Source organism: Eumetopias jubatus, unplaced genomic scaffold, assembly GCF_037043125.1.
Source record: "Eumetopias jubatus isolate StellerSeaLion01/CBP00866 unplaced genomic scaffold, mEumJub1_p1.0 scaffold_8, whole genome shotgun sequence".
NCBI lineage: Eukaryota > Metazoa > Chordata > Mammalia > Carnivora > Otariidae > Eumetopias > Eumetopias jubatus.
The window spans coordinates 71153027-71175345 of NW_028274814.1; the positions used below are offsets into that span (position 1 = coordinate 71153027).

General features: G+C 39.5%; 1 protein-coding gene across 1 annotated transcript in view; it reads left to right on the top strand.

Annotated features, from left to right (window-relative positions):
* The window catches only part of LOC148163733 (contactin-1-like), a 146636-nt gene that overhangs the window by 123636 nt on the left and 681 nt on the right, over positions 1 to 22319 (top strand). The window contains exon 11 of the mRNA XM_088025713.1: positions 21197 to 21232. Coding sequence (XP_087881839.1) covers positions 21197 to 21232 — 36 coding nt within the window. The remainder of the gene's footprint in view (positions 1 to 21196; positions 21233 to 22319) is intronic.

The window sequence follows — 22319 nt, forward strand, 5'->3', positions numbered from 1 at the left end:
ACATTTCTCTGGCTGGTCCAATAAATTTTACAGATTTTTTTTTTTTTAATTTATTTGGTACAGAGAGCGAGACAGCAAGAGAGCACATGCAGGGGGAGGAGCAGCAGAGGGAGAGGGAGAGGCAGACTCCCCACGGAGCAGGGAGCCCACTTGGGGGGCTCAATCCCAGGACCCCATGATCACCACCCAAGCCAAAGGCAGACACTTAACTGACTGAGCCACGCAGCCTCCCCTTTACAGATCTTTTTAATGTTTCCATTAGTCTGTAACTATTAGTTCAGAATAACCATTCTCTTCCTTTGATGGCTTCTCAACTCATTTATCCACAGGCAGCTAATACCTTGCTATAGTTATTATCTGAAAATTAGGGGAAATAATCTACATGGCCTCACTCTCTCTCTCCATTCTGATCCATCATGTCCAAATCTCTCAGTTTCCATGTACCTGCTGAAAATTCTACAAAAATTCACTGTAAGAAGCTGAGCATTTCAATATCCTTTATTATCTACCCCTGCTCAAATCTAAATTTGCTTTCTATTAAATTCTGGTCAGGGCCATATCTTCTGTTTCTGGAGAACATGCTTAACCAGCTCTTCCTCTCCCCCAAGCTCAGTCTCTTTTTCCTGAAATTTCTTTCTTCTCTTCCTCCCTCGTTCTTCTTTGCCCACTCATCAAAGGCAGGATGTCTTGAAGTCTCTGCCAACTTTTGCAGCCTGTTTACTCCTGTGAATCCATTTAGCACTTTCCAATTGTATCATGTCACTTAACACTTGATTATATTTTGTCACGCATATTTTATATTTCAAGATAGCCCGATTAGATTATAATTGGGCATAGGGAGTTTTGCTTTTCCCATGCATAATAGATGCCTCAAAATGCAACCTGATTGATACATTAACTGATTGGGAGGGAATCTGGAAAGTCATTCAGAGTCTGAAAATACAACAAAGCCACTTCTTTGGAACATTCAAATTCACAGACTGCCCAGTAACTCCCTTGACAAAAGCCTATGAGATTTGGGATTGTACCTTCAAAATTACAGTGAATATCAGTGGAGATAAACTTTACTTGAATCAAATTGGTAGGCTTAAGCCACTACTGTAAAGGAAAGAATTATTTAGAATAATAAATTGTCCCTGTTGAGTTTTATGATAAGATGTTTAATAAGTTCCCTTTGAGGGTTAAGATATGATTTAAATATATTAGTGATCCATAGATTAAGTGTAGCTCTAAAACCAGAAGTGTGGCTTTCTGAAATTCAAACTATCCATCTGTTTCAGTGTAATCTATGTGGTATGTGCATAGTATACATTATTCATATTTAGTATTTAGATTTTTCAGGACTGAAAAAAGTCATACCACACCTAGAAAGGGTGTGAACACAGAATGCAATGCTTGTGGAAAGGTCTGCATCTCTACAATATTTTTGATCTAAAGTTGTTTCTATGGTTACAATACTATCACCCTTATCATGCACGGTGGACTAAGCCACTATATTTTTTATGTTACTTGGTTACTGAAATATGAAATTCATGTGAAGCTAAATAATATCTTTAAAAATAAAGCAGCCACATCTACTATGCTTTTTCTGTTAATGAGAAAGACATGTTGCTCTCAAGTCTCCTGTAATCTAGTCTTTTGAAAATAGATAGTTATGGCTGGATCTATTCTCAGAGAAATTATCCATTCTAAAGAGCTTGATTTGAGGGACTATGTTTATTATTTGTATTTTATTTCGCTACTAACCTATTAAGTGAAATGACACTGTGCTTCAAAAAACTGAACCCATTCTGTAATATGCAGAATACTATGTATGACGTTGTGTTTACCACCTCTTTCTTTTTTTTTCTAAGATTTTATTTATTTGACAGAGAGAGAGAGACAGCGAGAGAGGAAACACAAGCAGGGGGAGTGGGAGAGGGAGAAGCAGACTTCCCGCTGAGCAGGGAGCCCGATGCGGGGCTCGATCCCAGGACCCTGGGATCATGATGCTTAACAACTGAGCCACTCAGGCACCCCATACCACCTCTTTCAAAAACAAATGTAGGCCTGGTTTCTATGGAGAATTCTAGAGAGGAGATGAAGAATAGGGGCTTTATCACTGAAAGGAGTGTCACACCGCTCCTGACAGTTTCCAGTGTTACAACCCTAATCTGATCTATTTTAAAGGACCGTGGCATGAAGTCAGACTAAAATGATTTAGCATGCAACTGAAATGTCACAGGCCATGTGCCTTTAAACTTGGGGAATTCCTTTCCTAGATAAAATAATCTTAGCAGCAATCTGGAGCCGTGCATCAGCTTGTGCTGGAGCACATGACATGTGAAGGTCTGCGAAAGCGAGGCTGAAGGTATTGTGTGAAGGAAAGGACAAGATGGCAGAGGTGAGACAAGAGGACCTCAGAGGTTGTGGTTTCCCTGCAGCTCCGCATTTCCTGGCAAGAAGCTCCGCTGGGGAAGCTGGGAGCTTCATCAAGATCTGAAGTAAATGGACCATCCAGCGGTCTACAGGATTAGAGTTTCCTAGTTGTTGCCTCCTACAAAGAACTTTTGTTACCCTTTGAGGAACAAAAGCACATTTATATCCATCAACTTCTACTACTCAAACCTCCCTGCATTGTATCTGTTGACTACATATTTACAGATTAAATATGATGGGTGTGAATATCAGTAAGTGGCTGCAAAGTGTAACTAACAGCAGTGATGTAACATAAGGGAACACTAACTTGATCCCCTCCACCTGTCCATGCCAAGAACTCCAAAATGAAGACCATTTTACAATCCCTGCACCTGGACTCTGTATTAAATTTCAGGTGAGCCTTTATATAAATTTCACTTTAATTGAATACCAAAACCGTGAAATGAAGTCCCCCTGAAAGTACTATGTGGACTCAAATAAGTTAGATGCTTTGATATGATATAGTTATATATTATCAAAAGAAGCTTAGAGCTATTCTATTTCCATGTTTATTCTCCAGTTAGTCATTATAAAATTTAGTGTTCACATAACATTCCCAAAGGAATCAGTTTCTCTGCATGGCACTGTGATAAGCATGGCACCATTAAAAAAAAATGGTAGTTGTACCTGTGATTTATGGATCTGGGTAAGCCATATGATATATATGGCATTAATTGAGCTGGATGGAATCCAGAGTAGTCAAATACTCATCTTCCCATCTCTGCACAGAAGTTCTGAATTTCGACCTGCCAGAAACATTATCTATTAGCACATTAGATGCTTCATGCTCTGAAATACTCAAAAGTCTGTCAGCACTTTCGACTGAAACCTTCGAATGTCCCTATCAACTTTTCTTCCTTTTACACTGTTTCTCTGTGTCTTTCTTCTTTCTCTCACACGTACTACACAGGGTTGATACTTCTTGTCTCCTTTTGCAATATATAAATTTGAATGCTCAAGAAAGTCTGGCAAACCTGTGATCCATGTTTACTTTTTTTTTTTTTTTTGGTAAAAATGTTTGAATAAACAAGTTCCTCCTCAACACTTTGCCTTCCCTACCGGGCCATTTCCCTCTCTCAATCTCTTTTAACTCTAGGGGGAGAAAAAAGTATGATTTAGCCTGTCCTTATTATGTGACTGGCACTGCCTTAAGGATTTTGCCTATTTGTCTCATGCAATCCACATAACCGCCCCAGAAAATGTACTCATTTTAGTCCTTTTTCTGTTCCAACATCACTGTGTCAAGTAAGCCTTCTAGGTCAAGGCCTTTTATCTACATAAACCTGTCTAAGTAGTAACTGCTTCTATCATCCCAATCCCCTTTTCCTAAGTTATTTTTCTTCTTGGCACTTATTATCACCAATCCTATTACAGAGATTTTGTTTGATTATTTTGTTCCCCCTGCTATAGCAGAAGCATCATGAGAGTAACCATTTTGCTTTTTTTTTTTTCTTTCCAGCACTATCTTCATTGCCTAGGAGAGTAGCTGACACACAACAGATGCAAATAAATATCTGTAGAATGAATCATTAGATAAGTGACTGACCTCAGGGTAAAGAGCCAAGACTCTGTCGTCCTAATGTCTGGGCTCAGCATCCCAGAGAGACAAGAGAAAGTAGCTGTCAAATGTTTGGTCTTGGAGTCAGGACACTTGGTTCGGACCCCAGCTTTCCCATTCATTAGCTGTGTGACTTTGAATGAGATACTTAATTGCCAGGGCCTCTAGTAATACTGGAGGTAATAATAACAACCCGCTCATGGGGTTGTGTGAGAGGTGAATTAATAAATACTATGTGCTTAGAAAAGTACCTGGCATTCATGTTAAAGGTTATCATTAACCTCAGTTCACAGATGAAGAAACTGAGTTTCAAAGAAGTCCTACCACACATTAGGTGGGAAAATAAGACTTCCAACAGAACCGCTTCTGATGCCACAGATGACTTTTTTAGTAAACAGTTCTTTTCTCTAAGTTGCATTTCTTCTCTTCTTATTCTTCATTTTTCTTATACTTTTAATAACACTCTTATTACAAATAATAATTGGAATTCGAGTATGGCTTAGATGTGAACATTTTAGGTTGTAAATAAAGTCCTCTCTTTAAGGACACCACTGTGGGAAAAGATAGAGTGTAGAAAAATACACTTGGATATATAAAAGGAGTAATAATTTGTAATCCCATTTTCCCCTAAAATCTTCGAATACTGAATCTTCTACCTACAGAGATAGCTCTGAATTGCTTATTTAAAAAATGTTTGACCATGACATGGTATGCTATCCAAGTACCACAAATACAGATCCTCTTATAGTGTTAATAAGGCCCCTGGATTGCGAATTTTATGAATTTTGTCTTAGTCCTTTCTTTAGCTTCATAGGTTTTTTAAATGTGTAGTGGGATTTACCTTTTAATCGAATCTAGGTCATCTCTCTGACACCTATAGCAGTTTGTACCCATCTTTTTTTTAATTTTGTTCAGACAATCCTTTCTTCAGAAATCTACTGGGAAGATGGAGTCCTGCGGAGTCCAGCTTCCCCAGCCCCCTGGCCCCCACAACCAGCCCCCCAACACACAGGGAGGACTCTGCGGAAGATATGCATTTCGAAAGAAATGTGGTAAAGGCTAGTTTCTTGTATAGTAACCTCTCCTTAAAGGAGATTTAAAAAGCAAAGTAGCATTTAAACTGACAATTTTGAGAAGCTTCAGATGAGCTTCAAATCAGAATTAATTTTCTCTTTCTTTCCCCTTCTCTCACTCTAAGCTTGATTTATTACTGTCATTTGCCTTTTTAAAGAACCAGTGATTTCTAATTTATTCCAATTATGAAAGCCTTATCTCAAAACTCATCGCTGCCTTCTCACTTACCTTTAAAATGTGACCAGCAATCAGGCGGACACGGTAACCTGGGTTGATTCTCACTGTACTGTACATCCATCTCTTTCCTTCCACCCCACCCGTCCCCCGTGCCCCAGTATCATGTGGCCTGGCTGTGTAAGAGGTCCTGCGGGGAATATGCTGGAGCTTCAGCTGCTCTGGTCTTAGCGCACCAGAGAAGTTAGGACAGGAGATCAGCTATACGCACGCACACACGCACACGCACTTGCACGCACGCACACGCACTTGCACGCACGCGCACACACGCACCCACACAGGCGAGACAGTCCGGGAGCCACTTCCGGACAAGGAGAGGGGAGGTCTTGGGGCAAAGTGATTTCCAGGGCCTTAGGTTACCCAAGCAAGATACTAAGGGCCCCCAGCCAGGCCACTCCCCAGCACGGACTACTGAATGAGAGAGAGTCCCCTCAGATCAGGGATTCTGCCCCCTTGGAAAATAATTACATGTGAGAGTGCAGTTAGGAACCCTTTCCCTGACAGGGAGGGCAGGAAAAGCTTAGATGTTGCCTCTAATCATGAACAAACAGCCATTTTGCAGTGTCAGTAAGGTGGAAGTTTATTTAAAGCAAGTCAAGAAAGTGAATTTTTTTCTTTCTTTTCTCTTTCTTTTTCCACACCATTTGCCCTCTAAAATGTACAAATAATTTAAAATTATTTCTGGTGAGCATAGGACAATGTATAGAGTTGTAGAATCACCATTTTGTACACCTGAAACATGTAAACTTGTGTGTCAACTAGACAGCAATAAAAATGAAGAGCTAAATAAAAATAAAAATACTCACTTTTGTTTTTCTGATAATCTCTAAATGTACAAAAATTATTTCACATGTTTTGGGTGTACAATTGTGTATTTTATTTTCCCAAGATTGGATATTAACTTAATGTGTTTGTCTAATAGTATTTTCAAGTAGAACAGAGAGTCATCAAAGACTGATATTGAGAAGATGGTGATGGGGTTTATTGTCCCTGACTACATACCATATATAAGTGAATATTTTAAATCTCCTCTAGTGAACAGTCTCCTCTTAAATATGTCCAATTTCCAACCTGATACTTGATTTATAATATTAATTTGTTAGCAAATACTTTAAAGAGTAAAATCCTAAGGTTTGTTAAAAACTAGTCCAGCTACAATCATAAGATAAATTGCTACAGATTGTATGGCAGTTTTGTTGTATTTACATTGCTAAGATTTAAATGCTATGAAAGACATTATTTAGCATTGATAGCAAAAATTTTAATTCTGTAAAACAGAAGTGAGAAAAGACAAACACAAAGGAATGTCTACATATGCTTTCAGAAGTGTTTAATTTTCTTTCCAAATATCTTATTCTTTAATAAAGGGCACAATCTTCTGCGGAGCCCCCCCCCCCATAAAGGCTTAAATGACTGGTTTTTGTGGATAAGAGGGTGATGATAAAGAATGGGTGGGGAGAACTTAATAAATATTCTGTATACTTTGTGTTTAAAAGAATTAAACTAGCTGTAATCAGTAGCTTTGTGGGCAGTTGTAACTACAAAACTCATTAGGTGACCAGTAGCTACAAGGCTATCCCATACAGATCTCCCCTAGATTTGGATTAGAGGTGATTAATAGCATTTTTTTAAGCAAATCCAGTTTCATTTGCCGCTTGGTTTCACTTCAGGTCTTTCTGCTGCCACCTCATCCATCATAAAGCCTGGGTTGCCTGCTGGGATAGCAGTTTCCCAAAGGGTTGTAGTATGGCACACCATGTGAAACTTCTTTCTCTGCACTCTTTGGTCCATCCTCCTTGCTTACAGCTGCTGTAAACCAACTGTACTCTATTAGCTATTCTCTCAATAAATACAGTTATTAAAATTAAAACAATGCCTGACATATGTTAGATCCTTAATATGTTCAGCACAGTGCTCAGCATCTTAGACTCCCTAACTTATCCCTATGACACAGATGTTGAAACAGAGAGAGGTAAGGTCATTTTTCCATGGTTAATATTAGCTAATCAGTGTCAAAAGTGGGATTCAAATCTAGATCTGGTTCTAAAGCTTGTTCTTTTACATCTTGACAATATGTTGCCTCTGTGCACCCAACCTGCATCACTGTGTTAAGTTCATTCATTCCTGGTTTTAAACAACATTATTCAGTATCTAAAGTAAGGTGTTGGAATATAAAAATGCATGGAACAGAATGTCCAGCCTCTTGGGCCCTTCTTCATGGTGAGAGAGGGAAAAAATTGTTAAATGGGTAGGGAGGAAAACACAATTCAATTCTTTTGAAGTACCCAAGGATAAATTTCTCAAATGATGGTAATGTTAGAATTGATTCCTGAAGGATAAATAGGTATTGGGATATAAAAAAATCAGGTTGGCTTTGAAGAAGAACATCAAAGTTGGAGTACAAAAGTGGCAAAGCTGGAGGGGTAGGCAAAGTCACATTTTGCTTAGCATTCTAATAAGAATGGATTATACTCCAGATGTAGATATAGGGTAAACACAGGAATATTTCAAGTGGAGAATTTCTATAAGCCTGAATTTTTATCAAGGTTACTATAAAGTATATCAGAGAATATTAAGCCTCCTTGAAGACTGGTTGAATTCTGGATCTCAATTTTGGTAACTGCCTTTCCTTCTAGAAAAGAAATAATAATTATTTTTAAAATAATTATAATTAAAAACTCTCTGGCATTTGTTTTTTCCTTTGATCATATTTCTTCCTTTAGAGTTGGGTAGAAAGTTAAAAGAAATTGAAAAAGCAACAAGCTTCTGAATGAAAAGGCATCAATAGAATATTCATCAGTGAATTCTAAGAAATACTGGGTTTGTAATTAGAAGAACTGGGTTTAGATTCTGCCTCCACTAATTAGGAAAGCTCTTTATTCTTTTGTAAAATTTGGGATATTTTTTTCTATGTATCTCACAAAAATAATATGAGCTTCAAATGGTAATGTCCGTGAAAGTACTTTGTGAGTTTTGCAAGTACCAGAGAAGGAGTGAGCCTGAGCTTCCAGTGTGTGAAGAAGTTTGAGGTGGAGACCTCTTGTTTGTCTCAATTGGAGAGTCTTAGTGTTTTAGTGTGGTTTATAGTATGGTGATTGTCATGCTCACCCCTCATCAGAACAGGCGAAATAAGAATCACTGCTCTTGTGAGTTTCATGATCAGGGAAACATCTCCCTTAGGGGTGGCAAAAAAAGTTACTGAGATAGGGAAGAACTCATGAAGTAGAGGTATGGCAAGGGAATGGCTATCAGACTTCTAACACTCAGCCAAGGGCCTCCGGTTGATACCGGGACCCCAATGTGATCCAAAAGATTTTCCAATATAAAGCTTTGCCTTTGGAATTTCCTTCCCTTTTGAATGTGGCAGAGCAGAGGACAGCCACAGTTATAATGAATAGAGAAATTACTATAACTACATCATTTTAATTTATTTGGAGCTATTAATTTCATCCTGTGCATTAATGACTGAATTGTGTATCTGTAATTTACATATGGAAGCCCTAAACCCCAAAGTGTTTGTATTTGGAAAAAAGGTCTTTAAAGGAGTAATTGAGGTGAAACTGGGTCATAGGGATGGAGCCCTAATCTCGTTGGACTGGAATTCTTATAAGGGGAAGAGACACCAGAGCTCTCTCTCTCTCTCTCTCTCTCTCTGTCTGCACGTGCCAGAGACAGACTAGGTGAGGACACAAGAAGCCAGCTGTTTTTTGGCCCCAGAAACTTATACCCCATATATCCCCTAAACAGGGCCTATTTTTTTCTCCAGCCATATTAATCAATCTACTCGTATATCCTTAAAAGGACCTACACCCTTCTTTGCCTTTACCTGATATTCCCTAGAATGCCTTTACCATCATATTTGTTTCGTCAAATGCTAGTCATCCTTCAAACCTTAGCTTATGTATCTGTCTTCAGGACTCTTCTCTTCATCTGTCGGTCTGATTGAGTTGACTCTCCACTGTGTTTCTATTACTCCTAACGTATACCTTTATCAAAGCCTGATTATGTTTTGCTACAGATCAGAATTGTCTTACTCATCCCCAGTAAGCTCTCTAAAGGGAGTAAAGGGTAAGCTCTCCAAGGATTCTCATCCCAGCAGTTAACACCTAGCCTTTTAGTAGGTTGTTCAGTAAATATTTTTTGAATCTGTCTAGTGGATTACAAGAAAGAGACATAAGGAATTAAAGTAGAGAAAGAAATGGAGAGAAAGCACATGAAAAAGGAAAAATGGTAGCCTCAGTTGAGAATGGCTTGAGCACAAAATCATTAGCTATGGAAAATTAGAAGAATGGAAATTTGAATGTGTGAATATGACAGTTTGCAGGGATTAAGTAATCACACTTAAAACTTTATATGAACGCAAAAATATACAAAAGGATATACTACCCGGCACACAGAAAGAGCTCAGGATGTATTGGCTTTAAAAAAAAATGAATGGATGAATATTTAATAGGTAACTGAATAAAAAGTGCAGGAATGGGCAGTAGAGTACAAGGTAGAGAAGGTACTGAGGATAAATTTAAGAACAAAGAGATAAAGCAATAACGACAGAATGTGGCTGATACTCCATATGATGAACTTCCAAATGATGACTCCCAATGGTGGATTTCTTAGACATTCTAAGACTAGCATGTGATCCTGTGAGTAATTATCTATTTCACTCATCTTTAATAATAATGATAAATTTGAATGGATTTCTATTTTGTGAAGGGCGTTCATATGCATAACTCTATTTCATTGTACAGTCAGGAGGTGAGAAACTTAAGGCAGGTCAGGCTTCCATTTTACAAATGAGGAAGCAGAGGATAGACTAAGTCATTTGCCCACTAGTACTTTCCAGTCCATGTTGGAGCTAGAGTAGGTCCTTGGATCATGGCAGCTACCTACTTACTTTGCAGAAAAAGACAGCTCCAGGTGTTTGCCATGACTAGCTATGAGTTAAAGACCAGATTTACCCAGCTCGGAGCTTCCAGTCACATGCATTTCTAATTAAATCAAATTGTTTCTTTATCCTTGTCTATATCATGTGCTTTAATTTTTTTTAAATATCCAGTGCTTTTAAAATGTCAGAATTTTTCATGTATCTTTGTGCTACATTTTTGTAATTTTGTGGTACTATTCCTGTATTAAAACATTGCACCTCATAACCTTGTTCTAGGGAGGTTTTATTTGCACAAACCCCGACTGATGTTCTGTGAAGATTGCCCAGGTAAGAAAGTGAGGTGATCCTGTTTGTTTTTTTTTTCTGGTTCCCCAACTGAACCAAGACAACGGGGAAGAATTTGCAAATAAAAATAAAATCTATAATATGACATTTTCTCACTGGCATAGCTTCCATTTCAAGGCTCTTCCTTGTGGCTGCCAGTATCTGTCTTTTTAAGGAGGAGGTTCAGAGAAAGAAATCAACGTGTTCACCTGGTCACATACAACACATTTGTACCCCTACCAACTCCAGTCTCATCCAGCTACACACATAAATTGAAGATTAGAATTCCTTCTTCTCATTAGCTGCCAGTATTTTCTCTTTAAATATCAGAAGAAACTCCTTGCTGATTTTTCAAAATACCCAAAACATGCCTACAGTTAACAGAGGAAATAATTCTACATCTAATATCTTATTGTATTAAAAGGTCGATTTTAGGGATATTTCATTCAGAAAATCCCTACAAAAAATGAAAACAATGTTCTTCAAGTTTGGGGGAAAATGTAGACTTCCTTAAAGTTGGAGCAACAAGAAAAAAAATGTGAAAGCATACCTCAAAGGGCTTTTGTGAAAGTTAATGAGCTAGTGTTTATAAAACATGATGGGAATCTGTCTTGAAAGGAACGCCGTGAGCAAAATGTTTTAATATTATCATATATGCTCATATTACAAAGATTTAAAATTACAGGTTGAAGGGTGTGCAATGGAAATTTACTGCTTGGTTTAAAAAGTTCCCAATTAATACTCTACCAGTTGGGGTCCACACTGAAGGTGCCTAGCTTAACTCAGACAGCATGCTGTTAGACCAGTGAGAAGAGAACAAGTTCCCGCTTCGACTTTGCTTATTTTTGTCTTTTAGACAAAATAATCTCTAAATATTTTAGATGAAACAAATTATTCCAATATTTTGCCACCTACCTAACAGCATCGGAGCAGGAATATTTGTAAATGTTGACACCATGACTCCTGTGAGGAAGAATTATATTTATTAAACTTGACTCCTTTGGCTTCTACAACTTAATTTCTGTTTGCCCAATACAAAGATGATAATGCACCACAGAAAGTTATCACACCACATAACTTCGTAATGAGAATCACTGTAAAGTTTCAGCCCCAGAGAGAGAGAGACGCAGAATTAAAATGATTTCTAAGTAAAAATGCAGTTTGATTCAAATCATCAAGAGAAAATTTGGAGAGTAAATAGAAGGAAGAAAGGAAAGGCGAGAGCGGGGAGAAGGGAGAGAGAAAAATGGTAACATTTTCTATCTGCTTACTATACACATTTTCTTTACAAACCCTTTTCTCACAGATGAGGCAATTTACTCAGTGGTGAATGCTGTGCTTTTGTCTACCCTTATTCCTTTCTTCAGGGAACCATCTTTTCTGCTCCACCCATTCCTAGAGATGCATGTAAGACCACCCTTCCCCTGCAGTTCGCCGCTCCTCAGGAGATAGTGCTTAGTGTAGGGACAGGCACGTGACCTAGGCTGGGGTAATCAGAGTCTTTCTGGAAACTGTAAGAGAGGATCTCAGCTCCCTTTGGGTTATAAGATATAAGAATACACGGTGGGGGCTCCCGGCCTCCCTCTCTTTGTGTACACAGTAAAAGTTGCTTGAGATTTAAGCCCACAGAAAAACCTACGTTAAATACTGTGTGAGTCCCTGTTCCTAACTCTGCTTGGTCTTCACAGTTACATGAGTCAGTATGTTTTCTTTTATTTTTTAATTGGACTAATTTTTGTTGAATTTCTTTCAACCCAAAAGATTTGACTAATACAACCTTTAGATGACTTTTTCTCAATTAATCCTCTCAAAAACCTAATGTTACAAATGAGAGGCTTAGGGAGGTTGAGCAAATTATCCCCGTTCACATGTAGGAAGCATCACAGCCAGATTCAGATCCACACAGTCTGACTGGGGTTCCCTTAAGCACGATGCCAAAGCCATTAAAAGACTGGACCATGGGGGCTGGTATCCATGCAGATCATACTCTTTTTCCTTTTTCTTTGTTTTTTTTTCTTAATTTTTTATTCATTCGATTATTTTAATTAACATATCTTTATTTCTTTTTATTCTAATATACCTTTCATTAAATTTCAAATGGAAGTTCGTCCCTTGTCAGTAGCAAAAACTCACCTTCGGCAACTATGAGGTCATTGTTGCGTATATAACTTGATAATTTAGAACTATTGCCACTGAAAAGAACACATAAAACAGTGATTTATAATTCTCAATTTATATTACTGACTTCATGTAGTTTTATAAATTGATCCCATTTCTGATATATTTTTCTCAGATGTTTTGGGGAGATGTTGAAAGAGAATTGCTTGGCAACAAAAGGCTTCTGTGTCCCCAACATGCCCCTTTCTTCTCTCAATAAATCCAGCTTATTATTTCTCTCTCTGACTCACGAAGTTTCTGTTCCAATGTCATGCTCCCCAAATCTTTTCATGCATAAATCAAAAAACTTCCTTTCCCTCACCCTTTTTTACATTTCCTCCTTGGTTCTACTGTTCCATTCACTGCTACCAAACTTACTTGGAATTTAATTTTCTGCCTGCCTACTTGCTCTGCCACACGTGAAGAAATTGTACTAACTAGGGCCTTGTACCCTGCCCAGCCATGGATGTGCAAAAATTATGACATGACCTATAGCCTTAAAGAGCAATATGTTTAGTTGGCAAGACAGGCATGTTGACAAAATTCTATAGCAAAGCCATTAGTCTTATGATATAGGTATATACAGCTTACAAAGGGGGCCCAGATATAGGAGCAACTAACACAAATAAGACTCGGTGAGAATGTTAGAAGTCAGTCATCAAGGATAGACAAGGGCTGTTGAGACATAGCTGGAGAGGAAGCAGTGGTGTCAAACAGAGGCAAGCCAGACAGATAAAACAAGAGGTGTAAAGACATGAGGCATGAAAGAATTTAGCTTGGGTCACAAAGATAATTTTGAAATGCCTACCCCGTTCACAGTGGACCCTTTAACAACATCTCCTTCCCTTGACGGTTCTATCCATAGTAGTTGGTCACCCAGAAGCCATATTTATGCAGTATGTCCATAATTGCACTCCTGATTATTGCTCAGTAGACCAGAGTGCTTACCTGATCCAAGCTGAATGAACAAGCATCCCATCCACCAGTTTAGAATTTGAAAAGAGAAAGAGAGAATAGGACAAGAAATTTCTAGCCACTGGATTTGGACTTGGGAGTTTCTCTAGTGCACCCGCTGTGTGGAAGGAGAGAACAATGGAACAGGCTGAACAGATGGAACCCCAACCCATTCACTGGTATATCAAAATGCATTACAGGATTACACCGTGGAAGGCATTGTGAAGGTTCGGAGAGCTGAACGCTATTTTCATGAAGCCAACAGCCTAATGCAAAGGATAGACAACACAAATAAACAAGACATCAAATAGTGATTAAACTACAGTGCAATAAATCAAAGGGATGTGGTAAAGGACATCTTGGGGGCTAATTTGGATTGGGGTTCAGAGAAGACCTCTATAAGGAAATAGCAACTAAGCTAAGATCTTAGTTACAAGAAAAACTGGTGGAGATATGGGGAGGAAAGTTTCAAGCTGAACTTGAAGGAGGGAAAACATAACATTTAGCATGTCAAAGGCACAGAAAAGTCAGGGGATTGGAGCTCCATGAGAGAAGGCAAGAATAGTAAGAGGTGACAGAGAGGGAAGCAGGGGCCAGATCAAGGAGGACCTTTTTGCCAGGTTAAGGATTTGGGATTTTATTTTATTTTATTTTTTAAGATTTTATTTATTTGACAGAGAGATTGAGAGAGAGCCAAGCAGGGAAAGCAGCAGGCAGAGGGAGAGGGAGAAGCAGCCTCCCCGCTGAACAGAGAGCCCAATGCGGGGCTCGATCCCAGGACCCTGGGATCATGACCCGAGCTGAAGGCAGTCGCTTAAACAACTGAGACACCCAGGCGCCCCTGGGATTTTATTTTAAATTCAATCATAAGCCACTAAAGATTATTAAGTAAGCCAATGATATTCTCTGATTTACGTGTTGAAAAACAACTTTCACTTGCAAAATAGATTGTAGTGAGAAAAGAGGGAAGCAAGGAAACCAGGACACTGATAACCTGAAATAACTCAAAGAAGAGAAGACAAACTTTTACTGCCAGGCAGGTAATGATGTTGATGTAAGAAATAAAACATTTGGAGAGAGAGAAAAGACTTGCTAAAAATTGGAAATAGATGATAGAGGGGAAAAAAGAAAGCAAGAATGATTTCTAGGTTTGGGGAGTAAGTAATTAAGTAGATGAAGATGCAGTTTTCTGAGATGGGTATGACTGTTAGAAAAACAAGTGTGGGGTTCAGTGGGTGAATTCAGAGCTTCTGTTTTGACTGTTCTCAACCTGAGATGCCTATTGGACATCCAGGTGGATATATCACATGGGCCGTTAGATATTTGAGTCTGCAGTCCAGGAGAGCAATCTTGGGTGAAGATAGAAATTTTTGGTGTGGGTAGTGTTACATTTTGAGCTGCAAGATACTACCTAGACAAAAAGTATAGATAGAAGGAGAAGCTCTGGGTAGTTAAAAATTAGGAGAAGGAGAAAAGTCAGAAAAAAAACAAACAAACTGAGTGACAGTATGGTAGAAGGAAAACACTAGAGTGTGACATTTCAGAAGCCACCAGAAGTAAGGGTTTCAAGGAGGAGGGAGTATGTACCAATGTTGCATAGTTTAGGAAGTTGAGCAAGATGAGGACACAGGTAAAGCCACTGGGTTTGGTGAGGAGGGAGACTTTGATACATTGTCAGTATCAGTGCCAGGATGGTGATAGAGACAGAAACCCTACTGGGGCAAGTTGAAGCAAGAATAAGAAATGATTTGGTGAATGAATTATATTGGTACAATTCTTTCAGGATTCTGTTGTTAAGAAGACCAGAAACAGGCTGGGGGACCTAAGGAAGAAAATTCCTACAATGTGACCCTGTGCCAGGGAGAATGAAAGAATGAAACTCTACAGACAGTGAGACCAATGCAGCCGGAGAGAGAGAGGAGACAGATGCAAGTGTAGAGTAGGAGTTGGGTTCCTGAGACAGGGCTAGGAGATGGGAGCACGGAGGGAAGGAGGGAGAGCGTGATTCCGGGTTGAGGGGGGGCAGCTCATCTATTGTAGCAGGACAATCAGCACAGCGTGCTGGGATAGATGCCAGGAGAGTGGTAGATTTGGGGATAAGAAAGTATGGGAGTTCCTGCCTGATCCCAGTTTCTCCTTGAGGATATTAGCTCAGAGTAAGGAAAGAAGGTGGAGTGTTGGAGCTCCAGGAAAGGGAGAGAGTTTAAAATCACTGTTTCAGAGAACGGGAGAGCAAACATTCTAGGTAGTTTGTAGGATTCCTGGCCAAGATGAGTCCTCGCTTAAGACTTGTGGTCATGAGCATAAGGTGAGACCAGTTGGTACAGTTGTGGTTTTTCCAGCAACATTTATTTGCTCAAGTATTGATAGGAAAATAGCTGGGATTTACCAGACTTGGAGCCTTCCTGAGCAGGAATTGAAGGAAGGAGGGAGATACATAATTGTTGAGGAGGTGCTTTTGTTTTGTTTTGTTTTGTTTTAAGAAAGTGATTTATTTTATTTTTTTAAAGATTTTATTTATTTATTTGAGAGAGAGAGAATGAGAGATAGAGAGCATGAGAAGGAAGAGGGTCAGAGGGAGAAGCAGACTCCCCGCTGAGCAGGGAGCCCGATGCGGGACTCGCTCCCGGGACTCCAGGATCATGACCTGAGCCGAAGGCAGTCGCTTAACCAACTGAGCCACCCAGGCGCCCGAAGAAAGTGATTTTAATTACTGGCTATGAAATCTAAGCTGTATAACCATTAGCAATGAGAATTAGAGGGATATGATTGATATAGAAAGAAAACAGTAAAGAATTAGAGGTCTCAAAGAGGGCAAAGAATTACTGGAGTAAGAGAACTAGAGTAAGTAAGCTAAATGGGTAAGAGGTGGTAGTTAGAGTCTGAAGATTGATATAGAAATCGTGGCAGCATTTGAGTTTTTGATGATTATAAATGTCAAAGGTAAGACCATGGGTGTTGGTAAACAAGATGAGGAGGGAGAAGGAAAAAAAATAAGTGAAGACAAAGAATTAAGAAGCCAAGGTAAGGGAGAGAATACCAACAGATACTGAGTCAGCAAGAACGGTCCCAGAGTAACTGTGGTGAAGAAAAAAGGGAGCAACTACTAAAGTCCTGAATGGAAGGGGAGCAGAGCAGCCAGAGGTCAGCACAGGACCCTCAGAAGGATGGGCAGCAATTGATGAAGTCTGTTGGCATAAACTTCAAAGGGCTTGATGTATTTAAATGAGAAGGATGCAGATAGTTTGGAAGCAGCATTGGGGAGCAAGAAAGATATGCACCTTCCCCTTTGCTGAGCCCTGAGGTCTGTGGAGGGAAGGGAAGACAAACGCTTTCCACTCCTGAGCTTTGCCTGGCATGCAGGGGCAGCGGGAGATGGCAGCTTTCCTTGAGGATAAGACAGGAGAAGGAACGTTCAGAGAAAATTTACCTTAAAAGGGGAGTTGGCCACTGATCAATTACGTGTTCCAAAGGGCACAATGGAAGAGATTTGGAGGGTGGAGATGGATGACGGATTGGGTCCCATCAGCCTCTGCGGCGTTGGATCGTGAGCCACGTTAAGGAATATGTTTTACATCCAAGTCCCAGCGCATGTACACAGCATGCACACAGGTGACTGAAGGCAGAGTTTCGCAAAACCAGCACTCTCTCACTTAGCATGGGGGATGTACTCTGACCAGTCCCAATCTCCTTATATACAAAGAAAATGCAATTTGGGACCCACTAAATCACTTTGACCAGTGTTTGAACACTTATAAACTACCCGGTCTTTGAATAAACTGCATTGGCTCCTGCTTTGCCTTTGGGTGTCTCCGAGATTCCCCTGTTGTCTTCTAAAGTGGCTCAGTTATTCTCCATCTTCTTTCCTTATTTGTTTGTTTCGTGACATTGGCAACCTGTAATTCTCCTGCTTCCTGTCTAGTTATTATTGTTCACAACCTCTCTCAAATGTGAGCTTTACAGAGGCAGTGGCCCAGATGTCCTGTCTCTCATTTGACCACCAGCACAGTACCTGGTGCCTGCCTCACACTCTCCATGTAAAGAGTGAATGGGTGCATTATTGAGAATACCAGTTTTACATGTGCTAGGCTGGAAAATAGCCAAGGTGTCTCTAGCATGAAGTTTTAGACCTTAACTATGCTCGCTAAATAAATACCCTGTACATGGTGCCTAACAAGTATTTCTTTATCTTTTTGCTTCGTATCTATGTCAAACAATAAAATGAAGAAGAAAACCCTGCTAGGTCTTCACCATTTGTCCCTCCAGATTCACCTTCTTCCCCTTTCCACCCCTTTAGGGGACCCTTTGTGATTGCTTCTCCTCTGGCTTCCACTTGGGCCTGGCCCAGAAAGTGGAAGGGCCACTTCCTTCCAATGGAAGTGGCCCTTCCTCTCATTCTGGACTAGAGGAACGAGAGGAATGGAAGCCAGGTATTTGTTCACCTGACTCTCTGACTCTGTCCCTTTGGGCAAGTTGAAGCGGCCGTGCTCCTCCTTGGAAAGCCTTCTGGGGTTTCTGTGATTGCTGCTTCTCTCTGTGCCTTGAGGCCTAGAGGGGGTAATCATCCTCTCCCCACCCCCAGCCACCATGCCTTGTTTCATTCTCCCTACGCTGCCCACATCTTTCTAAGTACTTTCTTCCAGAAACTCTCCCAATCACCTCGTGGGAGTGTTACCATTTGTTTCCTGCTTTGACCCTGACTGAAAGAAAAATGTTTTGTATTTAAAGTATTAAAGTACTGGGCGCCTGGGTGGCTCAGTCGGTTGGGCGTCTGCCTTCGGCTCAGGTCATGATCCTGGAGTCCCGGTACGAGACCCACATTGGGCTCCCTGCTCAGCTAGTTTGCTTCTCCCTCTGCCCCTCACCCCACTTGTGCTCTCTCTCTCTCGCTCTCAAATAAATAAATAAAATCTTTTAAAAAAATAAATAAAGTATTACAGTACCTACATGCCTCTGGGTTTAAAAGTCATGCCAAGGACATTTCTGGACAAGTCTACAGATGCCTCAGAAGATAGATCCTCTACTCCCCACCTCTACCCTAAACTCACCAACTTAAGAGGGTATTTTGCAGCTCCAGGCAAACATTCCGTTATCACCATGCCAGGGTCATTCCTTCAACCGAAAATCATTTGCCAACCACCTACTACGTGCCAGAGTATGCTCGGCACTAAGACACTGTCAAATAGGTCACAGTGCCTGTTGCCGGAGAACTTAAAACATTCTTGTGAAAATCCTAACCCATACTTGGCAGTCAAAGCAAAATAAGGGCTGAGGGCCATATTTTTAAACACAAAAATATCCAATGTGAAGGCTCTGGAAAGAGCAACCAAATATATAGGAGATATTCAGTGTTTTGACAGATAAAAAGTAAAAATACTAGTTCTTTTTGAAGCATACACCTAGCAGTTATTTGATATAAAATTAAAAACCGGAAAGAATATATGCGCAAAAATATCAGTTTTTTTCCTTTGACATTCTAAAGAGTAAAACACGGATATAAAGCAGAAGGCAATTCCTTCGATAATCTGGGACAAAATATTGTTGGAGTAGGTAAGGGACTGTCTTCAGTATAACATGGTCTTCAGTATAAGAGCGTAACATCAAATATGAAGCATTTGCACTTCTAATTTAAGATCTATTAAATGGTTAAGATGGTTGGTATGTGTTGTGGGTAAATTGTGTAGCCTCCAAAGATATGTTGAAGTCCCAACACCAAGCACCTGTGAATGTGAACTGATTTGGAAATATAGGGTCTTTGCAGATGTAATCAAGTTCAGATGAGGTCATCCCATGTTAGGCTGAGTCCTAAATCTGACTGGTTACTTTGTAAAAAAAAAAAAAAGAGAGAGAGAGAGAGAGAAATGTGGACACAGATACACACCCACAGAGAAAAAGATCATGTGATAATCATGGAGGGAGAAAATAGAGTGACAACTACAAACCACGGTTTGCCAAGGATGGCCCCTGCCACCAGGAGCTAGGAAGAAGCAGGCAGGATTCTTCCTGAGAACCTTCGGAGAGATCACAGTCCTGCTGACAGGACTTCCAGCCTCCAAGACTGAGAGAATAAATTTCAGTGTTTAAAGCCCCACAGTTTGTGGTACTTTGTTACAGTGGTCTTCGGAAACTAATACAGTTATATAAGGTTTTCACAGATGACCAGATTTTTCTCATTCATGGGTAAAGAAGGCCAAGTACATGAATTCCATCAAAACAAACCAAATATATACAATTATAAGCAAAGCATAAGTGGATCATGAGGCCATCCATAGAAGCCTGCTGGAGTAGCTATGCTAAAGACTTCTGCAAGGTCCAGGACAAAACATTCATTTGACATTCAGCAGCGATTTGATCCTAGCTCTGCAATCATAAGGAACATACAATTCATCTTCAAATTGGATTATTTGAATTTATGTTAAACAGAGAGGAACTAACACTTAGAGTTTCTGTGATATGCCAGGCCCAGTAAAAGTCACTTTATTTTTAGCATGTAATCTAATCCTTGCAATGACTCTGAAACAGAAGTGTAGCATGTTCATTTTCCAAATAAGGAAATGATAAAGACGTTGCCCAAGTTATAAACTGAGCTGTCTGAGATCACACAGTAGTAAGTAGCAAGGATGGAATTTGAACCTACGTCTAAGGGGCAGATCTAGGTTTTGTGGGGCTTACAGTTTATGCAGTGTGTAGGGATAAGCATTATTTAAGCAAAAGAAAATAAAATTACGAACCAAAATGCCTGCTTCAGGCAAGTAAGGGGCCCTAAAACTTAAGCAACGTTTGGTCAGTTCCTGACTGGGGGCCTCTGATTTCCAGGCATTTTCTTCCAGGCATTTGGTAAGTAATAAAAGTTTGTTATAGAAAAATTATAAACTACAATTAATTATTTTTAAAATCAGTCAAAATTCTACCACCAAGAGTTAACTACTGTTAACTACAAATTTTTGTATATCCTCCCAGAGATCTTTCTGTACATATGCGTTTATGGTCTGATTTTTTTTTTCTACTTAATATATTATTGATGCTTAAAATACAAACCAGGCTTAAAATCTAATACTCCCCTGTTCGTAACCATCTAATGGCTTCCATATTCATTGGGATTACTTTCATTCGTATCAAAATAACATAAGTTCTTAATTAAAAAAATGAAATACTGCTGGGAAACTTACAATTAATAATAGGAACCCCCTGTCACAACATTATCAAATCCCACACCCTAAACACAATGCTTTTAAATTCTTTAGATCTTTCTTCTTGCATTTCCTCTAAAGTTTAAATTAGATATTTATACAAACTCTATCTCGGATATTATCTACTGACCTTCTTATAAGGAATAGATGAATTTAGTATTTTTACATTCCCTTTCCCCAATTTTCTCTCTTTTTACTCTCCTAACTTTTTAGGTTAACTTGATATTCAGGATTTAACTTATTAAAATTATGTTAATATTATTTACTGTGGAGCCAAGAGACACACTTTTTCTTTCTTGTGCCCCAGCACCTTTTCTTCTGGAGTTAAAAATTGTCTGCTTAATTTTGTTATCCCCTTCTTATCAGTTCTTCCGAAATTGTAAAACAGAACTCTCCGACCCTGTAAGTACTACATTCCTCACCGTCCCACATGATATAACCTTCCAATTCCAGTTTGTTGTTGTTTTAAATAAAGATAGTCCTTCTGGAGTTCAAATACACTGCTGTCCTGAGACCTCCCTGGGCTTCTCTCTCTCTCTCTCTTTTTTAAGATTTTATTTATTTATTTGAGAGAGCGAGCAAGAGCGCGCACAAGCAGAGGGAGAGGGAGAAGCAGGCTCCCTGCTGAGCTGGGAGCCCAAGAACTTGGAGCTTGATCCCGGGACCCTGGGATCATGACCTGAGCCGAAGGCAGACACTTAACCAACTGAGCCACCCAGGCACCTCTGGGCTTCTCCCATATGCCCACGGCTCTTCCCTTTATCCCAGCCTGCAACAGAGAACAAGTGGTTCTCTGTTCAGTCCCTGATTTTGGTGGGATGCATCCTACAGCAGCTTCCAAAGAATGTGCATATGGAAAACAAATTCTTTGAGAACCTCGATAGTCTGAAACGTCTTCATCCTACCCCCACACGGATGTATAGAATTCTAGCTGAGAAATAATTTTCCCTCCGCATTTGACAGCTTTATTCTATGATCTTTAAGCTTCTAGTATTGTGGGGAGTCCAAAGCCATGCTAATTCCCAATCCTGTCTAGATAACCAGTTTTGTTTTGTTTTGTTTTTGTTTTATGCAGATTCCACATTATTATTAAAATACATCATGAAAAGATATCTGCTTAGAAGAGCCACAATAGTGTTATTCCAATGCAAATACAAATGATAAAAAGATAAAATGATTAAATATTCATTGTAAGAAAATAATAATATCTAATGTATGGTGATTAACACAACATAATAGGTAACCAGTTTTTATTCCCTTTCTGGAAGCTTTTAGAGTCACTGTTTTTTTTTCCTTCCTTTTCTGAAATTCCTCACGGAGCCCCTGGTGTCATTGTTTCTCGTTCATTGCACTTTCAATGATATCGCCAGGCTCGCATTTGGTTCATCCTAGGAAATTTTCTTGTATTTTTTCCTTCATAGAAGTTTTTCTTCCCTGCTTTCTCTTTCTAGAACTCTTTTCTATTTTATTAAAGCTCTGGAAGTTCCTG